At 51.2% G+C, this 10,985-nt stretch overlaps 1 protein-coding gene across 1 annotated transcript in view; it reads right to left on the reverse strand.

Annotated features, from left to right (window-relative positions):
- Positions 1–8,945, reverse strand: part of Creb3l1 (cAMP responsive element binding protein 3-like 1) — a 41,843-nt gene extending 32,898 nt beyond the window's left edge. Inside the window, exon 1 of the mRNA NM_011957.2 lies at positions 8,779–8,945. Coding sequence (NP_036087.2) covers positions 8,779–8,880 — 102 coding nt within the window. The 5' untranslated portion in view covers positions 8,881–8,945. The remainder of the gene's footprint in view (positions 1–8,778) is intronic.
- Positions 8,946–10,985: the final 2,040 nt, after the last annotated feature.

Genomic DNA, 10,985 nt, shown 5'->3' on the forward strand with positions numbered 1-10,985 from the left:
CACACACACGCAGACCTTCATATGTATCCCACAGTGTGCACACACATGCACTTGCAGACTTTTACATGTGCTCCACGGCATACACACATGTATACTTGAGACAAAGGTGTGTGTGTGTGGGGGAGATTCTAGTTGACTTTTCATGAGAACCCTACTTTGACCATTTTTCCTACTATAAGCATGAAGAAAAGAAGTCTGAGCTGGGCATGGTGGCCCACGCCCTTAATCCCAGTACTCAGGGGGCAGAGGCAGGAGGATCTCTGCCAGCCTGGTTTGCAGTGCAAGTTCCAGAGCAGTCAGGGCTGTTACACAGAGAAACCCTGTTCCAAAACACCAGAAAACAAGAGAAGGAAAGAGGGAAAGAAAAGAGGAAGAGGAAGAAGAGGAGGAAGAGGAAAAGGAAGAGGAGGAAGAGGAGGAAGAGGAAAAGGAAGAGGAGGAAGAAGAGGAAGAGGAAAAGGAAGAGGAGGAAGAGGAGGAAGAGGAGGAAGAGGAAAAGGAAGAGGAGGAAGAGGAGGAGGAGGAGGAGAAGGAAGAGGAGGAGGAGGAGGAGGAAGAGGAGGAGGAGGCATAGTCCAGCTGCCCAAGGCCTGCCAGCCCTGTCACCTGTTTTGGACCTGAAGTCTATATAGTTTGGGCCTCATTCCCAGCCCTGTTTGAAGGCATTTGGGGTTTGAATCTCTCCACAGTGAGTGGACTCGAGAGCTATGCTTCCTTCTCACCCAAACCCATTCTATTTAGAACACTGTCTGTTTCTAATAGTGTCTGGTGAATTCCCAGATAGCTATTTTTATTTATATAGAGTCCACAGGCATGCATTATTGTATTCTTAATATTTCACATTAGAAAAGTCATCATGGGAGCTGGATCAAACTGGGAGCTGGATAGCTCTGTGGATCAAACACTTGCTGCACAAGTGTGAAGAGCAGAGTTGAGAGCCCCAACAGTCGCATGAGGGTAGGCATGGTGGCCAGCCTGTAACCATAGCACTCCAGAGGTGGAGACAAACTTGCTAGCTTAGCTAGGTGCCTGGTGAACTCTGGGTTTAGAGATAGATCATGCTTCAGTAGCTAAAGTGGACAGAGGTTGAGGGAGACACTCTATGTCAATCTTTGATCGCTATACACACATCGTGTGCATGTATACCCATACAAATGTGAACATGCATGTACTGTGCACATGCACACACACACACACACACATACACAAAGGTCATCATGATAAAGTGGACAGCTGAGGTGAGACATGACTCTGCACTTGAATGAATGAATGCATGCACACATAAATGGATGAATCGAAAATACTTTTAGAAGAAAGAACACCAAAATTGGGAGTTTAAGAGTGTGTTTGCTTCATTATCCTCTGCAGACTGATTCCCCCTCCACTTCCTCCCTACCCAACTCTTCTTTGCACCCATTTTTCCTCCCACCACCCACACATCCATTCCCTCCTCTTCCCAATAATCTTTCCTCTTTTCTTTCCATCTTCTCCTCATCCATCCACCCATCCAACTATCTATCCACTCTTTCTCTCCATTCATCCATGCAAACACCTACCTACATATCCCTCTATCAGCCTGTATTGTAAATAAATACCTCCTGAGCATTACAGCTATGATTAGAGAATGGCTGAAATTAATGAATGATCCTCTGCCTTCAGGGAACCCTGAGTGTTTAGTCAAGGCCCAGAGAGGGAAAGGGCTTTGCCTGAGATCACACGGTAAGCTGAGGAATGAGGTGACTGAGGGATAAAGACGGTCCAGGTCCAGGCAGAGCAGAGCCCACAGGAGCAGGCTGAGTCTGGCTTCTGGCTAGTAGCGCCCTACAGTCACTGCCTGAGAACTGCCTCCCGGCTCTCCAGGAGGGCCTTAAGGGCCTGCCTCTTGTCTCTGCTGCTTTCATTTTTGTTATTCTTTTGGAAGGGGAAGGAGGAAGCGGCTGCTGCTGTCCAGCTGCTCTGTTGGACCACACATCCCTGCTTAGATGTGTCAGCCTCTTTGTGAAGGGTGAAATGGTTTCTGGGCCAACAGCCAAGGGCCAAGGAAGCATCATTGAATTCTCTGTCCCTGGAGAGCTGGGGGAGGAGCAGACTGAGCCTGGCCACTCAACTCAGTCAAGTCAAACTCATTGATGATATGGTATGTCCAGTTCTCAGGGATCAAGGACTTGAACTTTGCAGGGAAACCAATATCCATGACACACTCCCTTTGAGGGTCAAGGTTCTGGGTCATATTCTATTCCTCCCAGCTTCTGAGCCAGACTTTCCAACCTCCACATTTTTCCTGCTCCTGGCTTAGGGTCCTGTCACTGACTGTGACTTCCCTGGGTCTGCTCAAGGGGGGTTACACAGACTTCCAGCCAAAGCAATGCTCACAGTCTTCACTCAACTCCACCCAAATCTTCCTCCTCCATCCTGCCCCCCTGGAGTGGTGAGACTTCCAGAAGAACAGCCTGTTCTCCAACATCTGGAACTGGTTTCTCCAGAGAGGTTCAAGGGCAAACCAGGTCCCTGATAGATGCTCTGAAGGTCCCGAGTATAGAGATTGCAGGAGGTGGAGAGGACCCAGTTGGGAGGAATTCCTTGTGGTCCTATAGAGAACAGAACCCAGCATGGACATAAATAGGGGGCAAGAGGCCTGTCCAGGGACTCCAGCTGTGTACCTAAAACTCCAGGTATCCATGATGCCCTAAGGACGGCAACCTGGAGAATGCAGGCAGAGCCCTTCGGATGCAACCAAAACAAGAAAGCATGCAAAGGAGTTAGTCTCTAGCTATTTCTCTCTGTTCTCAGATTCCCTGGAGCATTCTCAATTTGGAGAGAATTGTGTACCCTCTCTGAGTCTCCTTTTCTCATCTGCACAAGGAATGGGATGCTGGTTGGATGCTCAGGCAGGAGAAGACGGATGGTGCTACCCGCTCTGTATTGATGGTGCTACCCGCTCTGTATTGCTTCTCAATGGAGCCTTCACCATCAGGTGTGGAAGACACTGGGGAGGGCATGCAAGGTCACCTTGGAGAAACCTTGCAAGACCTCTAACTTGTCTTCAGGCCCTACAAGGTGTCTGCTCTGTCATGGTGTCAACGAGTGTCCCCATATAGGAAGCAAGAGAAGTCCTGGGTGAGTGTGTATTGTTATCATGGGTATGGCCATGACAAGGACTCGAATGCCTTAGCATCATGGGAGTGACAAAAGCTTCTCCAGGTGAATCTCAGAGGGATGGCAAAGCCTCCCTCAGGAAGATCAGAGTGTCACTGTTGATAGTGTGCGCAGAAAACTGTAGCTTACTCTCCCCTAGTTGGTCGCAGCCTGAAGACTGCTCCCCTACAAGAATATTAACTAAGCCTGCCTCCTGCTCAGCTGTGTATAATAACCCTGGCTCCTAGTTCAGCTGTATGTAATAAGCTGCTCTCCTTGTTTATCTGTATGCAATGACTCTGCCTCTCTGCTCAACTGTAGATAATAAACATGCTGAGTTTCCAGGACACTGCTGCTTCTCCATTAGAGAGCTAAGCCATTGAATCCCAGCTTTTCTGTATCTGCATGGACACATGTACCAATCATTTCTTAATTTCTTGACTGCTGCACTTAGATCACATCTAGGGAGCTATGCAGAGCACGGCATCCATTCTCTCTGTTTTCTGGTTTCTCATTTATTGATGGGTAGTGATTTAGACCTGGGTGGGTCTCCTTCACGAAGGAACCCTGGGATCTGCCAACATGCCTCTCTAATGCTAAGCCATTGTGGGGATGGACATGTATATAGTGAATGAGAAATAGACTTTCTGGCAGATGCAGGATGCCTTAGGGGCAGGCGAGGCTTCTCTGGGCACCCCCAGCACACTCAGGGTTGGCCAGGTCAGGACCTTGAGGCTCCAGGGCCCCTTCTGGAATTTCCTGCATGGCCCTTGAGCTCTTAGCTCTGGTTCATTCTCATTGTTTCTAAACAGCTTTACCTTAAAAGAACTTTCTTTGCAAACACAGTAAATCCTTGACTAGATAGAGCAAAGTCCTCTGTAGTGTGAAGAAACCTGTGTCTCTGCCTCATCTCCAGGCTCAGTCTTAGATAAAGTGGGCAGATCTCTGTGCCTGTGGGGCTCAGAAACAGGTACCCCCATCTCCTGTGGGTCTGCCTCAGTCTGCCGTGTAGCCTTTACTCTTGCTGCGTGGGACGACAGGTCCATCTGCCTGAAATGTATCCCTTTTCACTGACTCTACAAACATATAGCTCAGTGTTTTATATAATTTGGAAGTGGGATTTTGCATTATTGTAGAATTTTACTATGGCCAGTGCCTATTTTGCGTCACAATACTATGCGGAGGGTTTATGGCAATGTATAAAATTGATATGGTCTCTGCTTTTATGGGAGTTCTTCATGGCGGAAATATATAAAAAGTCAATAAAACAGCTGCAGACTGGGATTCGGGCCATGAAGAAACCAGAAGGAAGGGCACAGAACACAGCAGGGTCCCGGGCATCTGAGCTGAGGGTGGGAGGCGGAGGTGGGATGAGAAGGTGGGAGGACTTGAGGCTGAGCATTGCAGATGGCAGGAGAGGCTTGGGGAAAGGCCTGAGGCAGTAGTACTGCAAAAGGACCACAGCCTTAGGGAGCTGAATGTAGGTCTAAGAGACCTAGAAGTACCTGAGAAAGAAGGAACAGAAGACGACCCAGGCTCAAAGTCTGGCTCAAGAGCCACAGGTTCAAATTCCCTATGGTCCAACCAACTCTAGGCTGTACGAGACTAGGGCCTGAGGGGCCTCGGGCAGATTATGGCAATGCCTCCTAGCAGTGCCTACTCTTTGGAAACCATGGTGATGTTCTTTGTAAAGCCCAGAAGCAACACCCACTGCAGGACTCTGATGGCTGGGAGCAGGTGAATTTAGCACCTTTGACTTTTCTCCCTAAAACGTATAGAGGCTAAGGGAGCTGGGGAGCTGGCTCAGTCAGTAAAGTCTTTGCCACATAAGCATGAGGACCTGAGTTCGATTCCCAGAACCCACCCAGGAGTGTACACTTGTAATCAGAGTGCTAGGGAGGTGGAGACAGGCAGGTTCCTGGGGCTGGCCAGCCAGTCTAGCCTACTTAGTGAGCCCCAGGCCAGGGAGAGACAGTCTCAAGAGTTAGGTGGTTCCGAGAAGGGAGTCCTCTCACCTCCATACACCCGAGCACACACCTGCATACCCCACCACATAACATAGTTGGAGTCTGACCTGAACCTCGTTCATTCATTTACGCATCTGTCAATGGTTGACCTACACCTTGTACGGAGTTCTGTCGGGCACTGGGATAATGGAGGCAGATGAAGCCCCTGGCTCTCAGGAACTTGTTTCCTCAAAAGTCAGGGAAGGAAAAAAAAAAAGTAAAAATAAGCAAACCATGGACTCCAAACTCAAGTGTTTGAGAAGCCCTCACTATTGAATCAGAGCTCTGAGATTTTGATTTCCCAATGAGGTTTTTTTTTTATTATTATTCATTTTTTCCTCGTGCCTTGGCCCTTCTTTTGGTCAGACTACACACACACACACACACACACACACACACACACACACACACTGCACACTGTCGAAGGCTACAGAAAGCCCACCCACACAGGCACATCCAAACACACATACTTCTCTAATCTCCCCAGATCCTCTAAAGGCTGGGGGGTGGGGGCCTGTTGACTTTCCACTTCAGCATTAGTGCAAAAGTCAGGCTGGGAATCTGGGGAGCAGTGATCGGCCTGACCTCCCTCCAAACCCCTCCTCTGGGCTAGTCCTGGGGTCCCCTCATCTCCACACCTGGCTTTCCCAGCTGCTGAGAGGTACATGGGTGTGTTGAGCAAACATCCTTGCAACTTCCTGCTGCTCCCCTCTGAGACAACAGAACCCCCCTCTCCCTGCTCCCCCTCTTCCTCCTTCCCACACCTCCCAGCTGGGGTTTCTCTGGAATCCTGAGTCAGTTCCCTGGAGAGAAACCAGAGATATCCCTTTCTTCTGGCCAGAGGAGAGAGATAAGACACGCACAGACCCTCTCTCTTTCTGTTCTTCCATGCCAGTTATCTGAGTCCAGACTCTTTATTGCACGCACAGGGCTGAAAGGACCATAGGGTGCTGCAAGAGAGCTGAAGAACAGTCACTTGGGAGCTGTGGGAGGACAGAGAGGCTGGAGGAGAAGCCCTGCACCTCTGGGGAGAAGGACCACTGTTCTGTTCTAAGGGGGCCTCTAAAGTTGCATAGGACTCATCTCAATAATAGGAAGAAGGCCTCAGAGGTAGGCCAGCACTGGTTACCTGCAGGCTGCCTGCTAGACTCCCTGGGTTCTGTCTTCTCAGTTACAGCCAGGAGAAACTGGCTTTCCCTTTTTGGTTTTAGTGCAGTGGGGGTGGGGTGGGGCACATGGAGTCCCCATGTAGCTTTAATGGCCCACATTAGGGATTTTTAAGGACACTGAAGACACAAATTTCCATCTTCCAAGTAGACACATCCTTCCTATCCTGAAGACCCAGGGAAGGAACAGGACTCACTCAAAGTCACCCAGCAACTCCCAGCTGAGCGTTTTGTCTCCTTCATTCAGTGCATGGAAGAAGTCAGGTCTCTTCCTTGGCAGGCCTTAATCTACATCATCTTTATGTTAATTAATTAATTAATTAATTAATTAATTTTGGGGGGTTTTTCAAGACAGGGTTTCTCTGTGTAACCCTGGCTGTCCTGGAACTCACTCTGTAGACCAGGCTAGCCTCGAACTTAGAAATCCCCCTGCCTCTGCCTCCCCAGTGCTGGGATTAAAAGTGTGTGCTACCACCACCTGGCTATGTTAATCTTCTAACCAAGTCCTTACAATAATGCTACAGGGAAAGATGCTCTCCCATTACAGATAAGGGAATCAAAGCCCTGAAGAGCATAAGTCTATGTGAACAGCTCCATTAGCTGGTGGCAGAAGCAGAGGCAGATGTAGAATTTCCATGTTCTAGCCAGGAGAGGAGCCCTCTCCTCCTGGAAACCTCTTCGCCATGACTATCCAACCCTGGTCCAGATGAGGGCTGTGGCCCCAGCTGGCCATTCCCTTCTGGTGTCCCACTGCGCATCAGGAATTCTTTCCTGCACTGGAGCAAGGCCAGAAGAGCAGCTACAGAGCAGAGCAGGCTGCAGCGTTCATTGAGAAGAAAGCCCAGCTCAGTCGGTCCCCAGCTGCACTGTCCCTGGAGCCTGGGCCCCAACAAACCTCTTTCCCTCTGAGCAGAATCTTTTACCTGCTCCAAGAGGGCTATGTGGTCCCTCAGGAAGCTGTTGTTTTACTCCTGGGAAGCATCTAGAACCATCCTTAGGAAGCACTGGCCCGGTTTCCCTCCATTTTACAGATCAGGTAATGGAGGCCTGAGGGGGAAAGAGAGACACGCATGGCCCAGGCTCACAAGGGAAACAGAGGCAGGATGAGGGTGTTGCCACTTCTCCTAAGACTAAGCATCTCTCCTAGTTCCTTCCATCTGATGTAGAAGACTAAGACTTGAACAACCTCCCTCAGACAGCAAGGCCGGGACATGCTGCTTGAGAATGCCTGGGAGATCTGTCACCCCATGACTCCCTAACTGATGGAGACGCGAAATCAAGCTGAGCAGGACACTCAATGACATCTAAGGCCTTTGTCTGCTTAAGTTTTGTTAGAGCAAGAGGTAGAGACAAACAGGTGGGGAGCCATGTGTTTGGTCTCTGGTGTGTGTGGGGTGGAGGGGTGTGCAAATGTGGCTCATTCCATGGTGGGGGTGGGTTCCCAGAAGATTCTCCAAACAGCCCACGTTTCTTCAGGATGAGCCCCTGAATCCTGCCCCCCCCCCCCCCCACCGCGTGTGCGTGTGCGTGTGCGTGTGTGTGTGTGTGTGTGTGTGTGTATCTGTCTGTCAGCCATGCTCCTCCTCCATCAAGTCTTAGGGCTGAGCCCGAGTGAAAGAGAGTGAAAGGAAATAAGAGAGAGCCACGTTTCCTTAGAAAAGAAGGGGAAAGGAGTGAGAAGGAGGATAACTTCACAGCTAGGAGCAGTCATGAAGCCACAGGGAGAGACAAAGTTAGCAGAACCACAGGGAACTTAGGGACAAGAAGTACAGTGGCCAAGAGACTGATAGGAAAAAAAAAGGGTCTTCTGAGACGTCACCCGGTGCTTCCCTGTCCCACCACCCCCTACTGCCTTCCCGGGAGGGAGGCCAGAGCAGGGTTCTTCAGTTTCTGGGTCTGGCTCTGTATCTGGGTCTGCCTCTGACCCCCTAGAAGCTTCGGGCGTCTGGCCTGGGAAAGCACCCCTGTGCGCCCCCAGGCGGAGATACAGCCCCAGAGCCACCGAGGCCCTAAAGAGGGCGCAGGAAAGAGCTCCTCTACTTTGCGCCCAGTCTGGTTCCAGAACCTTGGGGTGGGTGGAGGGCGGATGGAAGACTATGGCTGACTATGCCGCGCGCGGGCTGTGGGGTTTGGGGTGAGGATTGGTGTCTCGTTAGTTCATGTCGAGATTCAGAGGCCCCTTACGCCTCCTTGTCCCCTTCCTCTAGAAGCCAGAGGCCAACGTGTTCTTGGATTGAGTCCCCAGGAGTGGTGTGGGGCGAGAGCTGCGAGCCTACTCTCTAGGCTCCTGGTCTAAGAGGGGCGTCCAAGGAACTAGTTGCCCCATCTTAAAACCCTAGCACGTGTCCATCCAAGGGACCCTGTGCTGAACCCCCTCCTTGGCTCTTGCGGGTCTTTGCAGGGTTCCAGGCGCTCTGCGGAGAGGGGTGAGAGTTGTGTGCAAAGGGGAACCGAGACCCTTTCGTTCTTACCGCATTGTTGAGGAAATCCGACTCATTCAGGTCTCCCAAGTCCAGGAAGCTGGATCCCGGGAACAGCCTGTCGGCCGGGAAAGGTTCCAAGACGGCGTCCATCGCGCCGGGTTCCAGGGGACCCCTTCGGGCTGCGCTTTCCTCACTCCAGGGCGGCGGCGAACCCCGCACCGGGCTGCGGCTGGGCGCGGGCAGGCGGCCCGGGGGGCAGGTCCGGGCGAGCCCCGGGGGAGGAGCGGTGGGGGTGGCGCGGGTCGGGGGCGCTGGGGGGCCTTAGGGCAGCGGCGCCGAAAGCACCGTGGGCTTTCAGCCGACTCCTCCTCCTGCTCCTCCCGGGGCGCAGCTGGCTTCCATGGGGAGCCCGGGGGTGGGGCCGATGCTGGAGGAGCCCCCCAGGCCGGGCGGGAGCCAGGGGCGGGGGAGCTCAATGCTCCCCCGAGGATGGGTGGCTGCCGAGTCGCAGAGATCTCTCTGGGTCTCTTCCTCTGCGCGGCTTCTGTCACTTTCCGGAGTCTGAAACTGGGAACCCGGGGCTGGTTAACCCAGCTGGCCCGGGCGCCACGCCCCCACATCAATATTCACGATAACTCAATATTAATGAGTAGAGGGCGTGGCTGGGGCTTCGTCGCCTCTCCTTTAAAGAGACGTGTGTCTGTTAGGTTTCCTTGGCTGGCTCAGCTCTCTGAGTGCTCAAATAAGGGGGATAAAGGCAAAATTATCCTGGAAACTGTAGGCTTCGTGAAACCTGGACGGCTTGTGATGGCTTTACAAGCCACGATTCTGTAAACTGAGGACTGACTAGGAAGCCAAATTCGCCTAATTCTCCTTCTTCTTCTTCTTCTTCTTCTTCTTCTTCTTCTTCTTCTTCTTCTTCTTCTTCTTCTTCTTCTTCTTCTTCTTCTTCCTTCTTCTTCTTCTTCTTCTTCTTCTTCTTCTTCTTCTTCTTCTTCTTCTTCTTCTTCTTCTTCTTTCTTCTTTCTTCTTCTCCTCCTCCTCCTCCTCCTCCTCCTTCTCCCCCTTCTTCCTCCTCCTCCTCCCCCTTCTTCTTCCTCCTCCTCCTCTTCCTTCTTCTTCTTCTTCTTCTTCTTTCTTCTTTCTTCTTCTCCTCCTCCTCCTCCTCCTCCTCCTCCTCCCCCTTCTTCCTCCTCCTCCTCCCCTTCTTCTTCCTCCTCCTCCTCTTCCTTCTTCTTCTTCTTCTTCTTCTTCTTCATCTTCTCTCTCTCTCTCTCCTTTTTTTTTTTTTTTTTTTTTTAAATAGGGTGTCTATGTAGGTCCGGCTGGCCTGGAACACTCTCTGTAGACCAAGTTGCCCTCAAACTTAGTTTCCCCCTTGCTTCAGTCAGGTGCACCACAGTGTCAGGCTTTTTTCAGTTTGATATTAAACCCTGGATTAAACCAAAGTCAGGGAATTCTATCCTCCCTGGGTTGGGGAGATGACGCAAGAGTCTGTTCTTCCAGACTCAGAAAATACCTTTCCACAATGGTGTGTGTGTGTGTGTGTGTGTGTGTGTGTGTGTGTGTGTGTATGTGTGTGTGTATGTGTTCACATGGGGAGGGGCAGGGTCTCATGTAGTGTTTTTGTTGCTATCTATCTATCTATCTATCTATCAATTATCTATTCGTTTTTTGAGACAGATTTCTCTGTGTAGTTAGCCCTCACTGTCCTGGAACTCGCTCTGTAGACCAGGCTGATCTCAGACTCACAGAGATCAACCTGCCTCTGCCTCCGGAGTGCTGAGATTAAAGTCATGCACTGCTGCCTGGCATCACACCCAGCTTTTGGTAGTGCTGGAGATCACACCTGGGGCCTTCTGCCTCTCGGCCAATTGAGCCACATCTCAGTTCTTGACTTGCAGCTTCTTTATTTAGTCTTTATCACTGAGCTCTCTCACTCTTGGCTTCTGTGTCTCCTCCCCTGGGAAGCCTTCCTGGAAGGCCCAGATGGGAGCACTCGCCATCCCTGCACAGACTCCGGGCACAGGTGCTCAGCACCAGTTCCATGCCTTTCAGCCTTTGTTTGCACAGTTGACCATGACCTTGCTGGACTCCAAAACCCATCAGGACAACACGCAATCCAGCTCTCCTGCAGGCAGAGGCGTGAGTGGAGCCCCCCATTCTCTCATCAACCATTAAGCCTCTAGATGTTCTTCAGAGCAGGATGTGGGAGGATGTAAGTGTGGTGAGCCACAGTGCTGTCCAGTCACCTG

Source organism: Mus musculus, chromosome 2, assembly GCF_000001635.26.
Source record: "Mus musculus strain C57BL/6J chromosome 2, GRCm38.p6 C57BL/6J".
In the NCBI taxonomy this organism is placed as follows: domain Eukaryota; kingdom Metazoa; phylum Chordata; class Mammalia; order Rodentia; family Muridae; genus Mus; species Mus musculus.